This window comes from Protopterus annectens, chromosome 8.part0, assembly GCF_019279795.1.
Source record: "Protopterus annectens isolate FY-2018-M chromosome 8.part0, PAN1.0, whole genome shotgun sequence".
NCBI lineage: Eukaryota > Metazoa > Chordata > Ceratodontiformes > Protopteridae > Protopterus > Protopterus annectens.
In genome coordinates this window covers 404864828-404890056 of record NC_056741.1, presented here as the reverse complement: position 1 = coordinate 404890056, position 25229 = coordinate 404864828, and the positions used below count along the sequence as shown (strand labels likewise).

The following is a 25229-nucleotide window of genomic DNA, read 5'->3' as shown; positions in this document are numbered from 1 at the left end:
ATAATGCATCCGACTCCATTTTCTCCAGTCTTTCTTGCCGCGCGGTGCCCGAAGTAGAAGCAGTTCGCAAGTGCTGGTCGGCCGCCTCCTGAGATTTTCGAAGTCGAATTTCAGATCCGAAGTCTTCAGTAAAGTTAAGTACCCCGTTGGGGAAACTTTTGTTGCCTCAGACTGATGTCAGAAAAAGTTAACAATTGTATTTCTTGTAGGAAGCAAATACCTCATAAGGATTTTCATTCTTACTGCATACCTTGCCTAGGCCCAGACCATGACGTCACTGGTTGTCGTTTTTGTGCTAGGTTTAATAAGCGTACTATTAAAAGACGCTTTGATTTCGCACGACACTACTTTGGTAGAAAATTTAACTACACTATGCCGTCGGAGCAACCGACTACCAGCGTGCACAAAAAACACAAGGATAAGGACAGGCAGCCTAGACCCAAGCCAGACTCCAAGGCCTTGGCTGGTCCGGTCTCTGGTTCACCGGTCTGCAGTGAGGCTCTGATGCAGCCCCTGACTACCGTAGATCTGGAACCCGAGACCGCTTCGGAACTTTTGTTGATAGTGCTAGGCCGACGTAGCCATTTTGTTTAGCCCCTTCCGACGACACTGCTGATAAAGGTGTCGGTGCTGCAGAAACTCCTTCGGTTTCTGAAGGCGTCTTCAGACCGACTGCGCTCACCATAAAAACGTACTCTGAGTAAGACTCCTATTAAACCTAAAAAGACTGCACTTCATTCTCCAGTTCAAGGCCCCATGCCTAAGAAACAGATGCTCAAAATGACTGAAGATTTGATCTCTTTAATCAGGGGTTCCCAACCCCCACCCGACAAAAGGCCTAGACAAGAGGAAGAATATGCCTCCTCTGAACAAGTGTCTATTTCCTCAGGCTCTTCTGAGGACCAAGTTTACTCCTTCTCCCCTTATGAAGATTCTTATGCTGAGGATTCTATACCCTCAGCTTCCCCTCCTGAAGACTACTCCTTTGGGGAAACTTTACACACTGAGGGAACATTTTCACTGGGAAGTTCAGGACTACTCTGACTCAAAGAAAATGCTCAGAGAGTTTCTTTTACTCCCCCAGCACAGACCACTTGCCATCCCCCCAGTTTTAGACATTGTGGATGATGTTTACTTAGAATCCAGTTTGAACCCAGATTCTTTGCCTCCTGCTCCAGCCAAACCTGACAGATACTATAGAGTGCCTGATTCCCACAAATTTCTTTATAAAAGCCCTGTTGCTGATCCAGAGACTATCTCCCAGGGTCCCAAAGGGGCTAAGGCTTCTATGGCAAAAAATCCTGTACTCTCTGAAAGGGACTTCAGAGCACTAGACAGGTGGGGGGGAAAAAGGTTTACACCTCAGCCACTAGCTATGAGGGCACTAAATTGCCAATTCAACATGCTAAAATATCAGCAATTTCTAATGTCTCAGTTAAAACAAAAAAATGAGCACACTCCCTCAACAGTCTGAATTGAAAGAAATGCAGGATATGTTGCATGCAACTGAACAGGTGGGCAAACATACTTTACAATGTGGGTTTGATTCCTTGGAGGCTTCCTGCAGAGCAGCTGTCACTGGGTCTGTTATACATAGGCATGCTTGGTTAAAGGAACAAACTCTGCCTGATCATGTTAAAGCAAAGCTTCTAGATGCTCCCCTACAGCAGGATGTTCTTTTTGGAGTTAAAGCAGAAGAAGTCTTAAACAAAATGGAGGATAAGGCAAAATCTATGCAGACAGTCAAATATTTCCTACAGGTACAGCCCCCTCGCTTCAGCAGAAGTTGGCCAACAAAAAATTGGTCCTTTCCAGCTACTGACAGACCACAGAGGGGTAAATATTTATTTTTATTTATTTTATTTTATTTTACATTTGTTGACCGGGCTAGTCTGGCTGGATACAAGTCCATTTTCAGCAGAGGCCCGAGGAGAAAAGCTCCACTATCTACTGGTACATGCATAACAAAAAAAAAATTACAATAAGATATGGCTTGTTGGAATTTAAGAACAAATGTATGAAAGATATACAGAGTAATGAGATAATTTTTGAAAAGTGAAAAAAGTACAAATTCTAGATTCCAACAGTTTTACAGAAAATATATAATACATTAAAAATTCTAAAAGTAGTAAATCAGAGTAGAAGCCAACAAATTACAGAGAATGTAAAACTTTAAAAATTCTAAAAGTAGTAAATCAGAGTAGGAGTTAGGGTTGAGAGGAAAAGAGTAGAGGAGTAGAAAGAGTGAGAAAAGTGATAAAAATTAGTCAGGTGTACTGCAGGAACAAAGCCAGTGGTTTTGGAAGTACAGTTTAATTTTCTGTTTGAAAAGAGGCAAAGATGTAGTTAGACTTATGTCACTAGGTAGAAGATTCCAATTTTTTCCTACTGTATTGGTGAAAAGACAGTCACCTGCAAAGTTATTGGACTTAATTGATCTGGATTTTATGGGATATTAAGGGAGTTGAGATTATTGTAAGGGATTATCAGTTGAGAGAGAATAGGGGTCTTGTCAGGTTGATATAGTACACTATGGGCAGTAGAGTTGAGGAATAAGCAGGTAGTTTTGGCGTTCAAGCCAGCCTAGTATTTTTAAGTTGAGACAATGGTGGGTTCTGAAGGGGTTACCAGTGTGAGGCAATATTGTTATAGCATGTTGTGAGTTTATTAAGATTGCTTTTCCTAAGGTTGGTATAAATAGTGGAGGCATATAGTAGAGTAGATAGAAGATGGGATTGGGCGATCTTGGCTCTAGTAGATGGTGTTAGAAAGGGTTTCATTCGATATAGGGATCCCATTTTTCTGTTGACTAACTTGATGGTATTGTCAATGTGCTGATCGAAAGAGTTTATTGTCAATGGTAATTCCTAGCAATTTTGTTGTCGAATCAGGTGAGATGATGGTGTCATTGTCTGAGGAGATGGAGAAGTCAAGTGGGGGGGTCCGAGTAGTGGGGGTAAAAAGGAGAAGTTTAGTTTTTTTGGCATTGAGTAGGAGGAACCGTTGGGAGAACCATGTTTCAACTGTCCTGAATATATTTTGGATAAGTGAGATCAGTTCTGTAGTGGATGGAGCAGTGCAAATGAGGGTCGAATCGTCTGCATATTGAATACAGGTTGCTTGTGGGATTGCAGAATGAAGATCATTAATGAAGAGGGAGAAAAGAAGTGGACCAAGAATGGAGCCCTGAGGAACTCCGATGGAAATAGGCAAAGGGAAGAGATGTGGTTTTCCCATATAACTGCTTGTTGTCTGTTGCTAAGATATGATCTAAACCATTTCATGGCTAGGTTATCAAATGAGAGAGATTCAAGAATGTTTGTTAAAAGAGAGTGGTTGACCATGTCGAATGCTTTTGAAAGATCAATGAAAAGAGCAGAAGAGAGAAGATTATTGTTGCGATTTTTGTTGATAGTTTCTATAAAGGAAAGAAGGGCAGTGGTGGTACTGTGATGAGGTCGAAAGCCATGCTGGCAGTGTGCTATAATGTTGTGTAGAGAGAGATAGTGTACTAGTTGCTGGTGAATACATTTCTCCATGATTTTAGCTAAGGGTGAGAGGAGAGCAAATACAGACGTCCAAGGGGCAGAGGACAACCACAAGCTCAGTACAAACCTTGCCAATGGGGCTCTGCAACACAGAAGGGAGGAGAAGACCGGTCCCAAACTACCAGAAGGCAAACTCAATGACTTGCACCTCATCTGGCCAGGCAACACTCTCTTGGCAGCCCCCTTGGGAGTAAAACTCGCACTTTTTTCAGACAACTGGCACATTGTCACAAAGGACAAATGGGTCCTAGACATAATTTCACGAGGATACAGATTCCATTTTCACACCTTGCCAATGAAAAGAAGAATGCCAAACTTGCCACAAAATCAATAGGCAGAGGCACAAAAACAAATTACAGCTCTCATGGACATAAGAGCCATTCAACTGGTACCTACTCGAGAGCAAGGCCAAGGATTTTACTCAAGACTCTTTCTCGTTCCCAGAAAGGACAATGCCTGGAGACCAATTCTGGACCTTTCAATTCTAAACACCTTCTTACAAGTACCCAAATTCAAGATGCTTACACTACAGCAGCTTCTTCCCATGTTGGGCAAGAAAGCATGGCTAGTAACGTTGAACCTCAAGGAGGCATACCTGCATGCCCCTATCAGACAAAGTTGCAGAAGATACCTCCGTTTCATTGCAGGTTCAACCCATTACCAATTCTCTGCACTGCCCTTTAGCTTATCTACTGCGCCCAGGGTCTTCACAAAATGCCTAGCACCAGTAATTGCATACTGCAGACAGAGGAATTCAGATGTACCCATACCTGGACGACTGCCTCATCCAAGCAGAAAGCAAGGACATCCTCTTACAACATCTGGCTTTTGTAAAACATCTTCTAAGTTGCCTGGGGTACACAGTAAACGAAAAGAAATCAAAACTAGTGCCCTCACAAAATATGACATTCCTGGGTGCCAGCTTGAATACAATGGCCCAGAAGGCTTATCTGATGCCAGACAGCTGCAACTGACTCAATATTTCAAAACAATGGCAACAAAGACCCAGCTTCCTGCAAGAAAAATTCTGCAGGCCTTCGGCTTCATGGCATCTTGCATACTACTAATACCATTTGCAAAGCTGCATAAGAGGAAATTACAGTGGTACCTAAAAAGCGTATGGTCTCAACACAGCCACTGCTTGGACACAATGATATCTCTCATTCCCTGCCTACAACAGGAGTTTCTATGGTGGTCACAGGCATGTCGCCTCAACAAGGGTCAGCCTTTCACCTTGCCCCCCGCCAGGCAGACTATGACAACAGATGCATTGGACTATGCCTGGGGGGCACACATGGCAGGACAGTGCGTTCAAGGCGTATGGACTGCAGATCAAAGGAATCTGCACATCAATCAAAAAGATGCTAGCTGTACAGAACGCTTTGACAGCCTTCAAGAATCTATTACATCCAGGACAACTTGCAATAAGGATGGACAACACCACAGTAATGTGGTACATAAACAAACAGGGGGGGGTACACACTCCTACCCTTTATGCAGGCAAGCATTGACCTTGTGGAACACAGCTCTGGCTTACCAAGTTCAGTTACAAGCTCAATTCCTGCCAGGAAAAAAGAACACATTGGCAGACGACCTCAGCAGAAACATCATGGATCCCCACGAGTGGAAACTGGATCCACAAGTAATTTGCAATGATAACTCAAAAATGGGGCCTTCCAGACATAGACCTGTTTGCCAGTCCTCACAACTATCAACTAACAAAATTTTGTACAAGGACACTTCACCATCAAGCTTGGAAAGTGGACGCACTCTAATTCAGTTGGAAAAACCTGACAGTATATGCCTTCCCTCCATTGCCTCTCCTCACAAAGGTGCTTCTGAAAGGAGAGACCACGACTGATACACATAGCCCCAGACTGGCCACACCAGCACTGGTACCCACTATTGAGGAATATGGCCCAGGGCCCACCTTGGATTTTACCACAAATTGCCCATTTGCTCACACAGCAAAACAATCAGATTCTTCACAGCCAGCTCAAAACCTTAAATCTGGCGGCATGGCAAATCACCTAAGCATCCAGCCAGCTCTTCTTTCCCAAGCAGTTATGGATGTTATTCTGGAAGCTAGGAGGCCCAGCACCAGGAAGACCTATTCGGATAAATGGAAAAAGTTTTGTGCCTGGAACCAAACTAAAGGCCAAAACACAGTTCAGCCTCACATGCCTCAGATTCTACAGTATTTAACTGAGATGTTACACAAAGGACTTTCTTTTTCTTCCATTAAAATCCATGCATCAGCTATTTCAGCCCACTACAACACGGATCCACCCTTATTTTCGCATCCACTTCTAAGGCAGTTCCTCAGAGGGGCAAAAAATATTAGGCCCCCCAGGAGAGCACCTACACCAACATGGGACCTCAATTTTGTTCTGGAAAAACTTACGCTACCTCCCTTTGAACCAGCTTTCTCTGCAGATCTACAGTTCCTATCATGGAAGACTGCCCTGCTGCTAGCAATAACTTCAGCTAGAAGAGTCTCAGAGCTGCAGGCACTAATGGCAGTGGAACCTTTCTTCATTTTCCATCAAGACAGAGTTTCTCTATGAACTAATCCTTCATGCCTAAGGTGGTTTCCAGTGTGGCTTTAAATCAAACCATCCACTTACCCACCTTCTTCCCACATCCGCAGAACAAAGGAGAGAGACTCCTGCATTCCTTGGACATTCACAGGCAACTTCGTTACTACTCGGATAAAACTAAGGTTTTCAGAAAACCTGACCAGCTCTTTGTATCCTATGCTACAGCTTCACAAGGGAAGGCTATATCAAAACAAACCATTTCCAAATGGATAGGACATTGCATTCGTTTTTGCTATACCCATCATGGAAAACCAGTTCCTGCTACCATTAGGCCCCATTCTACCATGGCAACCGCTACATCTACAGCCTTCCTCAGGGGGGTTCCAACCAAGGAGATTTTGGAACTGCAACTTGGAGTTCAGTACACACCTTTACCAAACACTATCACTTAACCACTCTGCTCTAAGACTAGGGCTGGCTTCGCCGCTGCAGTTCTGCAGGGCCTTCTAGCCTCCTCTAACCCTCTATAACTCCTCCACCCATCCTTAGCTTTGGGATTCTACCCAAGTGTGATGACTGCAGCAGGGTAACACGATGAACATAGTGCAGTTTTGTACCTACCATAAATGTAGATGTTCGAGTGTACACCCTGCTGCAGTCCAGGTTACCCTCCCTCCATCCCCTCTGATCTAACTGGCTAATTCTCTACAATACCTTCCTGATGTGTTTGCTTATAGCTGGAGGGATTTTGTGTTTGTGCAAAAATTACATAATTTGGTACTAATTACTGACCACCTTTTTGGGGGCACCTGACATCTGGGGCAAGAAAAACTGAAGGAAATGGCGTCGGATGTATTATATATACCCTGGCGCTGACGCAAAGAAGTGACAGCAACCGATGCCGGACCAAGACTTTGGAATTCCGGCCGACTGCGGGACCGCCTGACGACAGGACAACCCAAGTGTGATGACTGCAGCAGGGTGTACACTCAAACATCTACATTTATGGTAGGTACAAAACTGTACTTTCTACATGTTCAATGTTTTCAGCATTCGTTGAATAGGGGTCGATATTAGAACATTCAAAATTGTGAAACTTAAATGTTCTAATATAGACCCATTTGGGCCTAAGGTAAAACAGACTCTAACTAGGTGCGAGCAGGATAGCAAGACTCTGTGCCGTGGGAGTATGTTTTTCCACGCCTTCTAGAGCTTACCCTAAAGGTCAAAAAGGCAGAAAAATGTGGTTACAGAAATCGCAAGGAGCTTTGCCTGACGCACATGGTGAACCCCCCCCCCCCCCGGGACAGAGGGGGGAATAATAATGGGAGACACTGCCCTCACAGCAGAGAGGTCTTCAGAGTCAGGGCAACAGAGATGCGTTCTCTGGCAGGCCCTTCCAGTGCTCCTGAAAGGAGGCCCGCATGTCCACCTCTGGAGGCAGTTGGGGGAAGATTGTCAATGTACCCAGAAGTCTAGCAAAATATCACAGAAGACACATGGGTACAGTCGATAATATCCAGGGGGTACAGTATTCCTTTCTCCATGCCACCTCTTCCCAAAAAAAAAAAAAAAATCCATCCCAGGTGTGCCACCCAATTTAAGGGAACAAGCAACTCGAAGTTTAAAAGTTGCTAAGAAAGAGTCATCCATGAAGTCCCCGCAGACCAAATCGGGTCCAGAACTTACTCAAAGTTCTTTTTAGTACCAAAGAAAACAGGGGACTGGAGGCCCATTTTGGACCTCAGGAGACTCAACAAGTCTGTTAAAAAAAGACAAAGCTCCGGATGGTGACACTGCAGTCCATACTTCCCTTTCTGGGAAAGGACAATTGGATGTGCTCCATCGATCTCCATGATGCGTACTACCATATCAAGATGGACAGGCGATCCAGGAGACTTCTATGCTTCTGGCTGGGAGCTAGTCACTACCAGTTCAGAGCTTTGCCCTTTGGCCTGACCACAGCCCCCAGGGTGTTCAAATGCATGGCAGTAGTCACAGCTCATCTGAGGTGTCTAGGATTCTAGGTGTTTCCATATCTGGACGACTGGCTCCTTACCACTGCCACCACCAAGCATTGACTAACCGAGACAAGGGACACAACAATATGCCTCTGCCCTCAGCAAGGCATCACTATAAACTATGAAAAGTCTGCCTTGTTGCCCTGTGAATATACCACATATATAGGAGCAGATCTAGACACCAAAGACATGATAGCAAAATTGCCTCAGGAGAGGGTGTCGACCATTCGACACCACGTTGCAACTCTAATCAGGAAGAAAAAGACTCCAAGATTTGTTCAGAAAGTCCTGGGCTCAATGGTGGCAGCAATAACAGTAGTTCCCTTGGCGCGTTTCCACATGAGGTTATTGCAGTGGCTCCTGTTTGCTCAATGGTCCATGCAAGATTTACCCAAGTCCCACAAAATTCTCTTCACAGAAACCTGCAAGAAGGACCTAAAATGGTGGCTTCAGTCCACCCAGCTGACGATAGGCAGATCATTCATCCTCCCCAAACCAGTGGCCACGCTTCCCAGATAGGGTGGAGGAGCATTATCTGGGACAGACTGTTCACGGAACTTTGCAACAACATGAGTACCATTTGCACATAAATGTCCTGAGATGAGAGTGGTGCTCCTGGCGTTGCAATCACTTCACAGCTCTTTCCCCACAGGGATGTTTGCAATTCAGACGGACAAAATGTCAGTGGTATCTTACATCAACAAGCAAGGCAGAACCAGATCCTAGCCCTTATTTCGAAAGGCCCTAAGAGTATGGCAATGGGCGATGTCCTCCCAATGCTTTCTGATCATGACGCACATCCCAGGGAAATCCTGTGTGATAGCAGACAAGCTAAGCAGGGCTTTACTTATGCCTCACGAGTGGTCCCTGAAACAGGACATTGCAAAGCAGATTTTTCGCAAGTTGGGCCAGCCTTGCTGCAATCTTTTTGCCACATCCATCAATGCCAAATGCAGCAGCTATTTCACCCTAGTCCCTCCACTGGGACAATCCCCCAGGGATGCACTTGTTCACGATTGGCCCCTGGGACTGCTGTATGCCTTTCCCCCATTCCCTCTGATTTCCAAGGTACTTCAGAAAGCAAAATCGGTGGGTTGCAAGCTAATCCTCATTGCCCCCTACTGCCCTCAGAAAATCTGGTTCCCGTTTCTATGGCCCCATCTTCTGGAGGCGCCTTAGATCCTGGACCCAGCTCCGGATTTGCTGATGCATCAGTCGGGCACATTCTATCCTTCCTTACAGACCCTCAAGCTGACAGCTCGGTTGTTCCATTTCCCAGCTTAGCCAGGCTTCCTGACATCTCCCCGGCAGTAAAACATATTTAAATTTCCTCTCACAAATCCTCTACGAGGAAACTGTATACTAGCAAATGGAAATGGTTCTCTTGTTGGGCTGTCAAAAGTAATAGTGATCCTTTTACTGCACTCATTTCAAAGATCCTACAATTACCCGTTGAAACTTTTAACCAAGGAGCAGCAGCAGCAACTATCGGAGTTCAATTGGCTGCTATTTCCAACTTTCATGTGGGTGAAATGGGTTCCAGTGTTATGTCCCACAGACTATGCTAAGATTTTTCTGAGGGGTACTATCCTTTTGAGATTCACAATACCAGGAAAAATTCGAGGACACTCTACCAGGGCCTTGTCTATCTCTACTGCCTTTCAGGCCAGACTGCCTTTAGACTCAGTCTGTGCGGCAGCTACGTGGGTTAACCCCCATACCTTCATCACTCATTACAAAGAAGATGTGGCCTCCCGGAACAGGGCATCCTTTGGTTCCGTGGTCTTGAAGAATGTATTCCATTGAGCCACCCAAGAAGGTGCTGGGGACGCGGTCCCAACCAACAAAAAGGAAAGCGAGATAGGGACAACATTACATAAAGAAAGTTATGTACTCACCATAATGTTCCATGTTTGTTGTCCTTGATCTCACCTTCCTCTTTGCATCCCACCATTCTTCCCCCTCCTGGAGGATCGAGAGGAGTTATCCATCTTTGGGTATATAGGCTTTGATTCCCTTCCTGCCTTATGAGTGGATAGAATAAGAGTTTCTACTTATGGCTTGATGTCTTTTTCTTATATTTGTATGTATATACACATATAAGTTGTGGTATTGTATGAGGAAGTCAGGAGTGGCAGAGAAGTATGTAAGAGTGGTACAGGATATGTATGAGGGTAGTGTGACAGTGGTGAAGTCTGCAGTGGGAGTGACAGATGCGTTTAAGGTGGAGGGAGGATTACATCAAGGATCAGCTGTGAGCCCTTTCTTATTTGCAATGGTGGTGGACAGGTTGACAGACGAGATCAGACAGGTGGCCCCATGGACTATGGTGTTTGCAGATGACATTGTGATCTTTAGTGAGAGTAGGGACCAGGTTGAGGAGACCCTGGAGAGGTGGAGATATTCTCTAGAGAGGAGAGAAATGAATGTCAGCAGGACTAAGACAGAATATGTTTGTGTGAACGAAAGGGAGGCTAGAGGAATGGTGACTATGCAGGGAGTAGAGTTGGTGAAGGTGGATGAGTTTAAGTACTTGAGATCAACAGTTCAGAGTAATGGTGAGTGTGGAAGAGAGGTGAAGAAGAGTACAGGCAGGGTGAAATGGGTGGAGAAGAGTGTCAGGAGTGATTTGTGACAGACTGGTCCCAGTAAGAGTGAAAGGGAAGGTCTACAAGAGGGTAGTGAGACCAGCTATGTTGTATGGGTTGGAGACTGTGGCATTGACAAAAAGGCAGGAGTCAGAGCTGGAAGTGACAGAGTTAAAGATGTTAAGATTTGCACTGGGTGTGACAAGGATGGACAGGATTAGGAATCAGTATATTAGAGGGTCAGCTCAGGTCGAACGGTTTGGAGACAGTCAGAGAGGCGAGATTGCCTTGGTTTGGACATGTGCTGAGGAGGGATGCTGGGTATATTGGGAAAAGGATGCTAAGGATGGAGTTGCCAGGTAAGAGGAAAAGAGGAAGGCCTAAGATGAGGTTTATGGATGTGGTGAGAGAGGACATGCAGGTGTTTGATGTGACAGAGCAATATGCAGAGGACAGGAAGAAATGGAAACAGATGATGTCCTTCATGGATGCATCTGCAGTCATAACAAGTGGGTTGTCCAGCAGAAGCTGTTAAAAGTTAACAATTGTTTAACCTGTGGGAAACAAATCGTAGCAGCCTGTTCAAGTACAGCTGAACCTATTCTTACAACTGAGGGGTTGACTTATCAAGAAGATTTAATTTTTCTTTTAGAGGATCTCAATCTCACCCAGAGAGGGGCCTCCAGCCCCCAGAAGAGAGACCAGGGCAGAGCCCCTGAGCCAGTGCTTCTCTGATTCTGCTGATGAATCAGACATAACTGACCAGCCTGAGGCTATTCTGATGCTGAAGAATCCATTCCAGCTGCTTGAAACCTTGCATGCCATGCGAGAACAGTTCTCCTGTTCTCTCTGTGGTGGATGATGCTTTCAATGATGTTTGCACATTCTTTACACCCAGCCCCTGCCAAACCAGACAGATTTTACAGGGTGCCAGATACTCATCACCACCTTTACAAGGCCCCACTTGCAGACCCAGGAACTATATCCCAGGGTCCCAAGGCAGTAGCCGACCCACAGCTAAAACCCTATTCCTTCTGAAAGGGAAGCAAGGTCACTAGACAGATGGGGTAAAGGTCTACACTTCAGCTACTCGCACAGAGAGGGCTTTAAACTGGCAAGTGCACATGATTCAATACCGAGAGTGTATGCTTGATCAGTTAACTAATAAACTAACTACTGATGAATCTCTTGATAAGAAATATGTATTAGAGATGGTAAATAACATACAACAGGTTAGCAACCATTCCTTAAAATGTGGCTATGATGCACTGGAGGTCATTTAGATCAGCCATGACAGGCACAGTGATAAGAAGGCATGCATGGCTAAAGGAACAAGCTTTTACGGATCATGTTAAAGCTAAGTTGCTAGATGCTCCTATGGACAAGACAAGTTTGTTTGGTACACCTGCCCAGCAGGTTATGAAGAAAATGGAAGAAAAGGCAAAATCTGTTCAAACTGTTAAAGATTTCTTGCAGGTTCAACCCCAAGGTTTAGCAGGAACTGGCCTGCCAAATTGGTCTTCCTGACTCTCCACAAAATTTCAAAGGGGGAAACCAATCCAGAGGAGGTGCCTACAGAGAGGACCAGTGGCAAGGTAACAACAGAGGCACAGACACAGCCACTGCCACTACATCAGCAAAACCACAGTGACTTAATCCTACCAGGGAACAAATAGCAGCTCCTCTAGGCGGAAAGTTAACCTTATTTTCAAAGAACTGGCACTACATAACAAAAGACAAGTGGATTTTACAAACCATAGATCAAGGTTACCGTTTCACTTCCACACTTTACCAGTCAAAAGAGGAATGCCAAATCTACCTCCAAATCAAAAACAGAGGCTCATAATGGAGTTAGCAAACATGAGAGCTGTGGAAAGAGTGCCAATAGCAGAACAAGGAAAGGGGTTCTACTCCAGACTATTCCTAGTTCCAAGAAAGGAAAAAGTTGGAGACCAACCTGTCCACCTTAAATACATACATCATTGTCCCAAAATTCAAAATGCTGACCCTACAGCAACTTTCCCATGCTGGGCAAGGAGTCTTGCTGGTAACTCTAGATCTCAAGGAGGCATACCTGCATTCGACCAATCTGCAGAAGATACCTCAGATTTCTTGCAGGATCAGAGCACTATCAATTCTCAGCATTGCCCTTTGGCTTATCTACGTATTCACAAAATGCCTGGCATCAGTGTCGCCCATTTGCAGACTACAGGAATTCAAATTTACCCATACCTGGACGACTGCCTGCTGACAACAAAAGCAAGCTGACAACAGATTTACAAAGGGTCATTTACTTGCTACAAGGACTGGGATACACAGTCAATTTACAAAAGTCAAGGCTGATACCATCCCAAACAAGGACATTCTTAATTGGACACAGTACAACAAATGGCATTCCTGACTACAGAAAACAAAAAGAACTTCCTCTTTACTTCTTGGCACTAACAAAACTGAACAAGTTAACAGCAAGAAAATTTCTACAGGCCTTGGGCTTCATGGCATCATGCATAATCTTGGTCCCATTTGCCAGACTACATATGAGGAAACTACAGTGGTACCTAAAGAATTTATGGTCCCAACACAGACACAGTCTAGAAACAGAAATCCCACTAATTCCATGCTTAAAACAGGAGTTCCTATGGTGGGCTCAGGCATGCCAGTCAAACCCAGGCCTGCCCTTCCCCTATGCAGAATGACACAGATAGACCTATTCATCACCTCTCAATCACCAGCTCAAAAATTCTGCACAAGGACATTCCACCCACTAGCATGGAAAGTGGACTCACTCTCCTTCAACTGGAAAGGCCTAACAGCATATGCATTCCCACCTCTTCCTTTGATACCTGATAGCCCCAAACTGGCCAAGACAACACTGGTACCCACTACTGAAGAGCATGTCTCGAACAACACGTGGCCAATACCCCTGATGCCTTTGATGTTAACTCAGAACAACTACAGCATCATACATCCAAACCTAAAACGCTGCAACTGACTGCATGGAACATCACATAGCAGCAGCTAATCCAGAACTTTCCCAAAGAGTTAAAGACATTATTCGACCTTCAACAAGAAAGAACTATGCTGGAAAATGGAAAAGGTTTGTAAGAGGAAAAGATGTGTCAAACATAGATATTTCATTCAGGCCTGTCCATCAAGATACATGCATCAGCTATTTCAGCAGAATACAGCTTTGATCCACCTGTTTTTCAGACCCTTTGCTCAGGCAGTTCCTCAGAGGAATCAAGAATGTAAAACCTCCAAGGAAACCACCATTACCAGCTTGGGACTGAACCAGCAGCAACAGCAGACCTACAACACCTGTCATGGAAAACTGCTTTCCTACTGGCAATTACTTCAGCAAGGAGGGTTTCAGAACTACAGGCCTTAATGGCAGTGCAACCCTTCCTAATCTTCCACCAAGATAGAGTGTCCTTGAGGACTAATCCTACATTTATGCCTAAGGTGGTATCCAGAGTATCTTTAAACCAGGCAATCCACCTACCTACCTTCTTTCCCAACCCACAAAACTGGACAGAACAAAAATAGCAGAAAGACTGACCAACTTTTTGTAGCCTATGCAACAGGAAGGGAAGGAAAAGCTATTTCCAAACAGACAATCTCCAAATGGATAGGAAATTGCATACGATACTGTTACTCCTTCCATGGAAAACCAATTCCACAGAACATAAGACCTCATTCTACAAGGGCAACAGCCACTACCACAGCGCAACCAAAGACATTATTGAGGCTACTTGGACCTCCGTGCATACATTTGCCAAGCATTATAATTTGCCTCTTTATTCCAGATCCCGAGCAGGGTTTGCCACTGCTGTAGATCCTAAACACACCATAATCTACCTTTATCCTCCTCCCTAGTTGGCACTGCAGATGCATCCATGAAGGACATAGTACAGTTTTGTACCTACCATAAATGTAGATGTTGTTTACCCTCCTAATAGCTAGCTGTTGGGGAGTCTTTTATGGTGTATTTGTTTGTATATATGTACATATATGCTTATTGTTGTGTTTACCTCTATCTATTTGGAAACATTGGCATCTATCCAAATTTTACCCTGCAAGAGGGCTACTGGCATCTGGGGCAAGAAACACTGAGGAAAATGCTGATGCTTTTATACGACATCAACAGGACAACCCACTTGTTATGACTGCAGATGCTATCCAGTTCGGACATCTACATTTATGGTAGGTACAAAACTGTACTATCTGCTGTGGCGACCCCCAACGGGAACAGCCGAAAGAGAAGAAGAAGATACACATATATTTGTTATATATGCTTAATATCTGCATATTGTGGTCTAGTGTTATGGTTTATCACAAACAAGATCTGGGTAACTAGCGCTAGGCAAGATGGGATAGGATCTAGCCTTGAGCCAGTGGAAGCTCTCGAGCTTTAGAATACGGCTGAGTAGGAGCAGAGGATTGGCTCCGAACCCAACCAACAAGAAGGAAGGCGAGATCAAGGGCAACAAAGATGGAATGTTATGGTGAGTACATAACTTTTTTTCATTGACCTGGGTCACAACACATTCATTGAGGGGTATCCTACAGCCAGCCAAAGAGCAGCTCCCACTTTTTCAGCCAGTTATAGACAGAATTCTCACCCAAGGAACAATTCAGTCTGTCCCTATGACAGAAAAGGGAAAGAGTTTCTATTCTAGACTCTTCCTAGTCCCAAGAAAAGATGATCCCTGGAGACCAGTTCTAGATATTTCCCACCTCAGTCTTTTCCTGCAAGTACCCACCTTTCGTATGCTCACTCTACAGACCATGTTCCCCTTGATTTTACCTCTGGGATTCATAGCCACCTTGGACATCGAGGATGCCTACCTGCACATCCCCATAATGTCCAATTACAGGAGATTCCTATGCTTCCCTGTGGGCTAATCACATTTTCAGTTCTCTGCCTTGCCCTTTGGACTTTCTACAGCACCAAGCGTCTTAACCAAGTGCTTGGCAGAAGTGATTGCCTTCTGTAGGACTCAAGGGATTCAGATATTCCCTTATCTGGACAACCTTCTGATCCAGGCAGACTGTTCAAAATCCTTCCTATGCCATCTGCAAACAGTAGTATCAGTCCTGCAAGCACTGGGTTTCAAGTTAAGCTATCCCAAGTCTAACCTGAACCCCTCTCAGGACCAAATATTCCTGGGATGCCGGATAAGGAAGGATGTCATGAGGGCCTTTCTGCCACCTCAAAAGGTGGAAAACATAAGGCAGTATCTGCTGTCTGTCCTTCAAGTCACGGTCTTGACTCTCAGGCAGTACCTCAGACTTCCAGGTCATATGGCATCAACTGTTCCCATGTTGCCATTGGCAAGGCTGCACATGAGAAAGTTACAATGGTACCCAAGGTCTTTATGGACACAGCACTCTCATCCCCTAGTGTACAAAATCCCCTTCCTACCTTGTCTCAGGAAAGAGATTTTCTGGTGGTTGAATCAAGTGACCTCCAACCCAAGACTTCCTTTACAGGTTCCCTTGCTAGTACAGGCGATGTACATGGATGCCTCAGATCTGAGATGGGAAGCAGCAATGGGTTCCCTAAGAGTCCAGGGCACTTGTTCAGGCTCCCATTGAACAGGAACATATCAGTATCAGAGAGATGAGAACAATTCTTCTGGCTCTGAAGGCTTTCCAACATACGCTGAAGCATGGCCCCCTAAAATTGCTCACAAACATCACTACAGTTCTGTGGTATGTGAACAAGCAGGGGGAAACAAAATCCTATTTGCTATGCAGACTAGCTGTCCAAGTCAGGGAGCTTGCCACACAATAGAGAGTTGCTCTGTAGGCAGTGGATATCCCCTTCAGAGCAGAATACCCAGGCAGACACCTTGAGCAGGTCCATGTCTCTGTCTCATGAATGGATGCTCCACATGGATGTGTTCTTGGACAGTCTACAAATGGTGTACACTTCAGACAGATCTGTTTGCCTCCCATCTGAGCAGAGCAACTTCCATCATTTTGCACCAGGCTACCCAGTTCTCTGGCAAGGGCAATGGACGCCTTCTCAAACTCTTGGCAGGGGATGTTTCTATATGCATTTCCCCCTTCCCACTTCTATAGAAAGTCGTACTGAAAGTCCAGCAGGACAGAAAATAAAATCTTGGTGCTGATTCCCTTTTGGCCAAGACGGCATTAGTTCCCCCTCCTTCTGCATTTAGCCAGAGGAGATCACAAGTTATCTAACAGAGTGGACCTTCTCACATAGGACAAGGGATCACTAATCCATCCCCACCTACACTCTCTGAACCTTACTCTGTGGGTGATAGAATTCTGATCCCTTACAGACCCCTTTACAATGGGGACGTGCTCACAGTCCTGCAGGAGACCAGGAAACCTAACACTAGGAGATCTTATTTGTATAAATGGAAAAGATTCTCCATATGGTGTGTACAAAGACATTTGGACCCTTTTCAGGGTGATGTTTCCTTGGTACTGTTATAACTGTGGCATACTCCTCTGATAAAGCCCACCTTGCTGCTGTTTCAGCTTGTCTGCCGCTGGATACCTTTTGGCATCTTGATTGCCTGCAAAGGTGTTCCTAAAGGGAGTGCTGCATCTCAGCCCCCCCCCCCCCCCCAGGAAATCTGTTCCACCCTCATGGGAACTGAATTATGTTTTAGAGAAGCTCACAGTGGCCCCTTTTGAACCAGCTTCTAAGGCGTTTCTAAAACATTGCACTTGGAAAACAGTACTTCTGGTAGCCTTGACATCAGCCAGGAGAATGTCAGAGCCACAGGCTGTCATGGCTATTCCCCCTTTCCTCACCTTCCACAAGGACAGGGTAAGTCTTAGAAACCTTCACTTCCTTCATGGCCAGTGTGGTCAATGATTTATCCTTGAACCAAGCTATTCACCTTCCCACCTTCTTTCCTCATCCTCAGAATGACATTGAGAGAGTTTTACTCTCCCTTGATGTGCACAGACAGCTTAGGTTTTACCTTGACAAGAGCAAGGAAGTTAGACCAATTGTCTGCTTTCACCTCAGGGCTCTGGGGAAAGGAGTGACAAAGCTGACCATTTTTTCTGGATTTCCAGGGCAATTTCTTTCTGTTGTACATACCATGGAAAAGCCTTAGAATTTAAGATTAAAGCACACTCCACTAGGGCTATGGCTTCATCTGGGGCTTTCTTTAAAGGGCTCTGCACTGCCTCCACTTTAGAGGCAGCTACATGGACCTCTGTTCACACCTTATCCAAACATTATAGATTGGATCACATTTCCAAATCCAGGGCTGGATTTGCCAAGGCAATCATTCATGGATTCCTAGAAAATAGTTCCAAGACTCCAGCCTCTTCTTCCCCTTTGAGCTTTGGCACTCACCCAAGGATTTGGAATACTGCAACATGAGAATAGGACATAAAATAGTTGTGTAAAATCTTGCCATAACCATAAATGTTCTTCTCTTCCATGTTGCAGTATTCCTTCCCTCCCTCCTCCCCCTTCTTCCATTAAACTGTCCCTTCTTGGATGGCACTGGACTTGTACAGTTATCCTGGGATGGGGTCCGACTGGGGCACTCAGTTCTGAGATGTGGTATGCGCAGACATCACTTTTATGGCACATGTTCCCTTAGCCAATATCAGACATCCTACATACCTGCAGTGACTAGAAGCTTTTTTATACTGGCAGGATGTTCGGGTAGCAAGAGAGAAAAACCCAAGGGCTTGGAATATGCCAATATGGAAGAGAAGGACATTGTTATGGTAGCATTTTGCACAATTATTCTTTCGGGGTGTTGAATCCCATCAGAGTTCGGAACCTATGGTATTGGTTAGGGATGACATCCTTACAAAGAAATAACAGAAAGACTAAACATTATTGTGCATGTCCTAAGCACCTTCAAAGGGCATGGCTGGCCTCCTTAATGGCCATGAACCTCCCCAAGAGTTTCTTGCTTACTCCCCCTTGGACTTCACCTCTTTCCAAAAGGTATAGGGAACCGGATTCCTTAGATGAGGATTCAGAGTTTAACGAAAGGTCCTTGTCTTAATCTTCCCAGATGCCTTGCCCTTTGACTTATCGCTCTGGTAAAGAGGAGTCCATTAGCTCTGTACCTCCTTTTGAGGAATTGTCTTTTGGAGACAGAGTAGACAGAATGATGGAATACTTTTAAATGGTTTTCTTGTGCGTCTGATATCCAGAAGCGGTATTGTGAGTTGCTTCAGGTGGACACACCTAAACTTTTGCAGTACCTCCTATGTTAGCTGTTTTGTTGGACACCTTTATAGCTGCCTCTAAGAATCCTGATTCTCAGTCCCCTGCTCCAAAGAAACCTGAAAGGTTCTATAAGGTTCCTGAGGATTGCTGATTCCTATTTAAGTGGCCTTCTGCTGATCCTGCTGTGGTGTCATTCTCCTCTGACAAGCCTTCTAAGCTTTGCCCTTTACCAAGCTTCCCCCTTTAGATGAGGATAGTAGGGCCATGGGGAGAAGTGGAAAGAAGGTCTGTACTGCCTCCACTTCGGCCTTTAGAATAATTTACCAGACCCACATGACCAGATATGCTCTGGCCTTGATTGCCCAAGCTTGTGGGATTATTTCTGATCTCCCTGATTCTAAAGGTAAGTCCTTCTGCTCTATCTGTTTTGGGTAGGTACTACCTCACAGATGGCTCACCACTCTATCAAATGCAGCTGTGATGCTGCTAATACCTATTCCAGAGCTGCAGCTTTTGGGTCTGTCATGAGGCATTAACTCATGGCTTTGTCTGCATTCATTACCTGAAAACATTAAGACCAATTTGCTGGATGCTTCTTTGGATAATAAAAATCACTTTGTTATGGCTGCTGCTGCTATGTTTGTCTTTTCAAGAAAAAAAGTAAAGCTTTGTGGGACCTTAAACATATTTTTGTGTCCCCCATCCCCAAGTTCCAGAGGAACTTTCCTGCTGGGTCTGCTTCTTTTTGCAGGCAACTAAAGGCAGGAAGGGTGGTAGGCAAGCTCCTACTGGTAACTTATCTCCGGTTCCTTTGGCCCAGAAGCCTCCCTTATATGACATACCTGCTTGTCTTTGACATTTTGCCCCCATTAATCCTCATGTTCCTTTGTCCCTTTGGCTCTCCCTCTGTCTTACAAACTGGCAGCTTGCCACCTCAGATTATTGGGTTCTGTCCATCATCCGTCAGGGTTACTTCATGGTGTGGAAGTTTCCCCCTCCTTTTTCAGGGATTCCTCAACCTTCTTGAGAGCAGCTTCCTCATTTCTTAGAGGGTTTTGGACCCTGTTGGACCAGGGAACTATTTGGCTTGTCCCTCCTTCTGAAGTAGGAGAAGGATTTTACTCAAGTGTTCTTGGTTCCTTGAAAGGAGGGGACTTGCAGACCTAATCTGGATCTGTCCTTGCTCAACACCTTTCTCAAGGTTCCTTCTTTTTGGATGTTTTCTCTTTAAGCCCTGTTTCCTCTTTTGCTGCCCCAGGCTTTTTTGGTCTCCTTGGATCTAAAGAATGTTTGCCTTTATATTCGTATTCGCCTTGTTCTCAAGAACTTTGAGTTTCTCTGCTTCTTTCTCTCCTCCTCAGTTCTCTGCTTTGCCCTTTGGCCTCTCTACTGCCCCAAGGATCTTCACAAAATGCCTAGCTACAGAGATTGCCTTTTGCAGGCTCCAAGGCATTCGGATTTTTCCTTATCTAGACAATCTGTTGATTCAAACACCTTCTCCAGGTTGCCTGCTGTAGGCTCTGCAGTTCACCAAATCTCTCCCTCAAAGTCTGGGGTTCACTGTCCACTTCCACAAGTCTATTCTGGCTCCCTCTTAGGGTCATGAGCATCTGGACTGCAGGATTCAAACAGTATCATTGTTGACCTCTGTTTCATCTCTAAAGGTTTTGTCCTCGATGGTCTTTTTCTGTCTCTTCTTCCTCTGCCTTCCATTCCAGCCAGAGTTTCTTTGGGCCGTGAGATTCATGGCCTCTTCTATTACAATGCTCCCTCTTGCTAGACTGCATATGCAGAAGCTTCAGTGGTATCTCAAGTCAGTTTGGCTTCAACATTGCCACCATCTGGATTTCAGGGTGCCTCTCCTTGTCTTAAATGGGAATTCAAGTGGTGGATTCAACCACTTACCCTAAACCCAGGCCTGCTCTTTCAGCCTCCTTCTCAAGAATTGTTCAGCAATGCCTCAACATGGGGTGTGAGACCTCCCATGGTCACCTTAAAGTTCAAGGTCTCTGCCCCTCCTCATCAGAAGGCAGATCATATCAACATCAAAGAGATGAAGAGCTCTGATTCTGGCCCTTTAGGATTTTCACCCCAGGCTATCACCAGGCCCTCTGAAGTGTTAAGCAGACAACGCCACAGTGATGTGCTGTGTCAACAAGCAGGGGGCCACAAAGTCTTACCTTCTTTGCAGGCTGGCTCTTCAGGCCTGGGATCTGGCTATCAGTTATCAGCTAACTCTTCAGGCTGTGCATTTCTTCAGAACACAGTCTAGTGTCAGACTCTTTGAGCAGGTCCAAAATGCAAGTTCACAAATGGATGATTCACAGAGATGTATTTCTGGACATATACCATTGGTGGTATATTCCTCAGGTAGATCTTTTTGCTTCTGCTCTCAACAGTCAGTTTCTTTTCTGTTCCAGTATGCCATGCCATCTGGAGTGAAGGATGGACACCCTTTCTTTTCCTTGGGCGGCGCAGTGGTGCAGCGGTTAATGCTGTCACCTCACAGCAAGAGGTTCTCCGGTTCGATTCTCGGCTGGGGTGCCTTCTGTGTGGAGTTTGCATGTTCTCCCTGTGTTCGCGTGGGTTTCCTCTGGGTACTCCGGTTTCCTCCCACATTCTAAAGACATGCTTCTGGAGCATTTCTCCCCGGGCCTCCTCTGAAAATAGGATCTGTGGAACCTAGTCGGACATTCCCGGTCAACAAATGTTAAATAAAAAAATAATAAATTGTTTCTCTATGCCTTCCCTTCCCTTACTCTACTTCCAAGACTCCTGCAGAAGATTCAGCTGACTCCCCTAAAGTCTTGCTAGTGATATCCTTTTGACCAAGTTAGCATTTGTTCCCCATCTTAATGCATCTGGACAGGGGCAGTCACCACAAGTTACCTCAGTGATTGGACCTTCTCGCACAGAACAAGAGGTCACTCGCTCATCCATGCTCACTTTTCCACTCTTCAGCTGATACTGTGGGTGATAGGGTTTTGATTCCCATGTCGGCATCTCATTTACAGGAGAACAGAAACCTTCAACCCAGACAGTCTTGTATATCCAAATGGAAAAGATTCTGTCTGGTACCATGCTCATAGCGAGGGCCGTTTTTCAGTAGGGGTCCCTCTGGTTGTCTCCTATTTGTGTTAAGTTGCTCCAATCTGACTTGGCCGATTCTACTTTAAAAGGCCCATTTGTCAACTCTTTCTGCCTGTCTGCCCTTGAGACCTCCTTTGTTTTTTTTTTCGTTTTGAGGTCAAAGAGTTCCTTAAAGTTGTCTTGCATCTTAAACCCCCAAGGAAGCCTGTTCCTCCTCCTTGGGACCTGAAATTTGTTTTGGAAAAAATGACCCAGGCTCCTTTTGAGCCTGCAGTTTCAGCTTCTATGTAACACTGTACCTAGAAGACTGTCTTGTTGCTTGCTCTTACTTCTGCTTGGAGGGTTTCTGAGCTTTAGGCCCTCGTGGCCATTCCTCTTTTTTGTTATTTTTTCACAGAGATAAGGTCTCTGTTCTATTATTCCCAATATTGTTAATGAGGTGTCCTTAAATCACAGTGCAACTCCCTTTCTTTTTTCCTTCTCAGTCTGCTAATGAGAGGGGCTTGTATACTTTGGATTGGCATAGACAGCTCAGGTATGATTTGGATAAAACTAAGACCAGTCATAAGTGTGACCAACATTTTTGTTTCTTTTCATCTCAGGAATTTGGGTTTTGCTGTTTCTAAGCAGTCAATCTCCTCCTGGCTATCTAAGGCCATTTCCTGTTTTTCTTTTCATGGCAAATGTTTGTCTACTTCAGTTAGAGCTTATTCCACTAGAGCTGTTCCCTCTTCTGGTGCCTTCTTCAGGGTGTTGGACACCAGTTCCATCCTTGAAGCTGATATTTGGGCTTCAGTGCATACCTTTACTAAGCACTATTCATTGTATATGGTTTCTAGGTCCATCCTGCATTGGTTTGAAATTGGATACGATTTCTAAAGCCATCCTGCATAGGTTTGTTCAGGACTGTTCCCAGCCTTCCACTTCCCACCTCCCACTCCTTTTCATGAGCTTTTGTACTTTCCTTAAGGTAAATAATATTGTTTTCTTGAGCTTTTGTACTCCCCTAATGTAAAAAAAAAATGCTGCAACAGTGATACAGAGGGACATAGTACAGTTGTCTAAAATCTTACAAAATCAGTAGATGTCCTCCTCTTCAATGTTGCAGTATTTGGTCCCTCCCTCCAGTCCTTCTTGTTTTCTTGTGTTTTGAGTTGGTAACCCTTCTGGCCGAGGGATTCCCCTTTTCAATTTACATTTTATATCTTTGGATGTGCATAGCCACCTTTTGTCCTATGGAGACTGTTCTCTACTGGGGCAGTTCAATTTTGGGTAACTGTGTCCATACGTCACCTTTATGCCCTGTTCCCAGTACAAAGGAGTATGTGTGTGACATACAGCACATACAAGTTTTAAAGGCTTTAGTATGCTGGCTGGATGTTGGAATCTACTGTTATGGTAAGATTTTACACAACTGTACTTTCCTCCCTTTTTATGAAATTGGCCAAAGGCAATTACCACAAACTTCCTCACAGACTGGATATGCTGACACAATACCAGGGAAGTTTGATTCACTCTAATCTGAAGTAACTACATCCAACTGCCTGGATGATTCAGTTTTTTTACCTTTTAGGCATCTTGCTTCTGAGGACATGCAGCAGGTGCTATTGATTCAGTAAATTCTGGTACTAGGAAATGTTATCTGCAAGAATATTTCTAGTTCATTCCTCTCTAATATAATGTATGTGTGAGTTAATATCCTGTGGTCTATCTTACTCCTTTGGCAAGGTATAGTTTCAGCATGTCTGTCAAGGATTTTCCTCCTCTTTCTTCTCAGACTTTGCTCAAACTGATATTGAAGGAGATTTTGCATTTAGGACTGTTCAGAATACAGGTGACATTTTTTGAGATCTTATCTTTATGTTGGAAAAGTTAAATGTCTCCTTTTGAACCAGCTCATCAGGCTGTGTTTTGGTTCATATGTCAGTTTCCTGAAGGCAGCTCAGAATGAAAATATAGGTACAGAAAATGTCCATTTTGAGAATGTATATTACTACTGACTGTGAAAGAATCACACATATAATGGCCATGTTGCTGTTTGACAGATATTACGCCCACTTAACAAATCCTATCTGTAATCATTCAAAAGTAATCTTGTAACTGCCATTTGCTTTCATAAATCACTTCTGCCAAAAATGCTACCTACATTCTCTATAGTTCTGATTTCTCATTGGGAAAAAATGAAAAACACCCCACTATAATGTTGACTGACTTGAAAATTAAGTAAATATAAATAAATATATTTGTGCTGTGGGTAGTATGTTGTTACCACTGCCTCCAGACCTGTTTTTTATTCCCAGGAAAAAAAAATGTAAGAAAAAACAATCATAGCAGTGCACTTCAGCTTACAGATTTCAAACATTAAGATCAGTCTATACCTTCCACCAGTCCACAATAGTGGCCACTTTAACGTGATCACCCTCAGCCTGCCATTTGCTTTCTTCCACTGGCTACATCCCATTGTTGTCAGTCTTCCATTTGCAAAATATGAAGTACAACACTCAACAATGCAAAGCAAAAAGCAAAATATGAATCAATTACTAACAAGTTTATCTAGGAAGCCCACCGTATGGTAAATCATTTTTTGTAAGTACGTGGAAATACTTATTTCTCTTTAAACTAATATCATTCTCTGTTTATGATATTTTTTAAGCAAAAGCAAACAGCTGTCCATTGTCTTTGGGGACAGACTCTTCCAGTGTGGAACACCATGGAACATGGAATTTCAACACTAAACTTGCAAACTGAAGAAAATTGCTCTAATGCAGTACACTTGAGAGCTATGCTGCTTCACAACCTGAAACAGTCAGCTCTGGCTACCAGTTACCAGTTTTGTTTATTTCAAGTTGCTGCTTCAGGGCAGAAAGTAATGCTACTGGGAACCATCCATTAGCTCTCAATCCTTAACTCAAGTATCAGGGGGAGACACAAAAAATAATGGCAAACAAAGACCCAAAGTCATGAACAGATTTTTAAGTACTGATCTTAGATGATTAGAAAGTTTAGTATGACAGGGTTTGTGTGAGCAAGCATTTCTAAAGGATGTGAAGTCTGAAACTCATGTCTGTTATTATTTAGTGACTGCAGTCCACAACATTTGACCAGAAAGCCACAGATATTGTGAGGAATAGATCATAAATACTGGGGAGAAAAATCAGGGACAGTTGAGAAGTATGCCATCTGTGTGTATGCACATGTGAGCGCGCACACACACACACACACACACACGTGCAACCATCTGTTACAGCTACTTGCAT

At 44.3% G+C, this 25229-nt stretch overlaps 1 protein-coding gene across 1 annotated transcript in view; it reads left to right on the top strand.

Moving 5' to 3' along the window:
* The window catches only part of PRPF3 (pre-mRNA processing factor 3), a 1139821-nt gene that overhangs the window by 349240 nt on the left and 765352 nt on the right, over positions 1-25229 (top strand). Inside the window, exon 6 of the mRNA XM_044079913.1 lies at positions 7694-7750. Within this exon, the coding sequence (XP_043935848.1) occupies positions 7694-7750 (57 nt within the window). The remainder of the gene's footprint in view (positions 1-7693; positions 7751-25229) is intronic.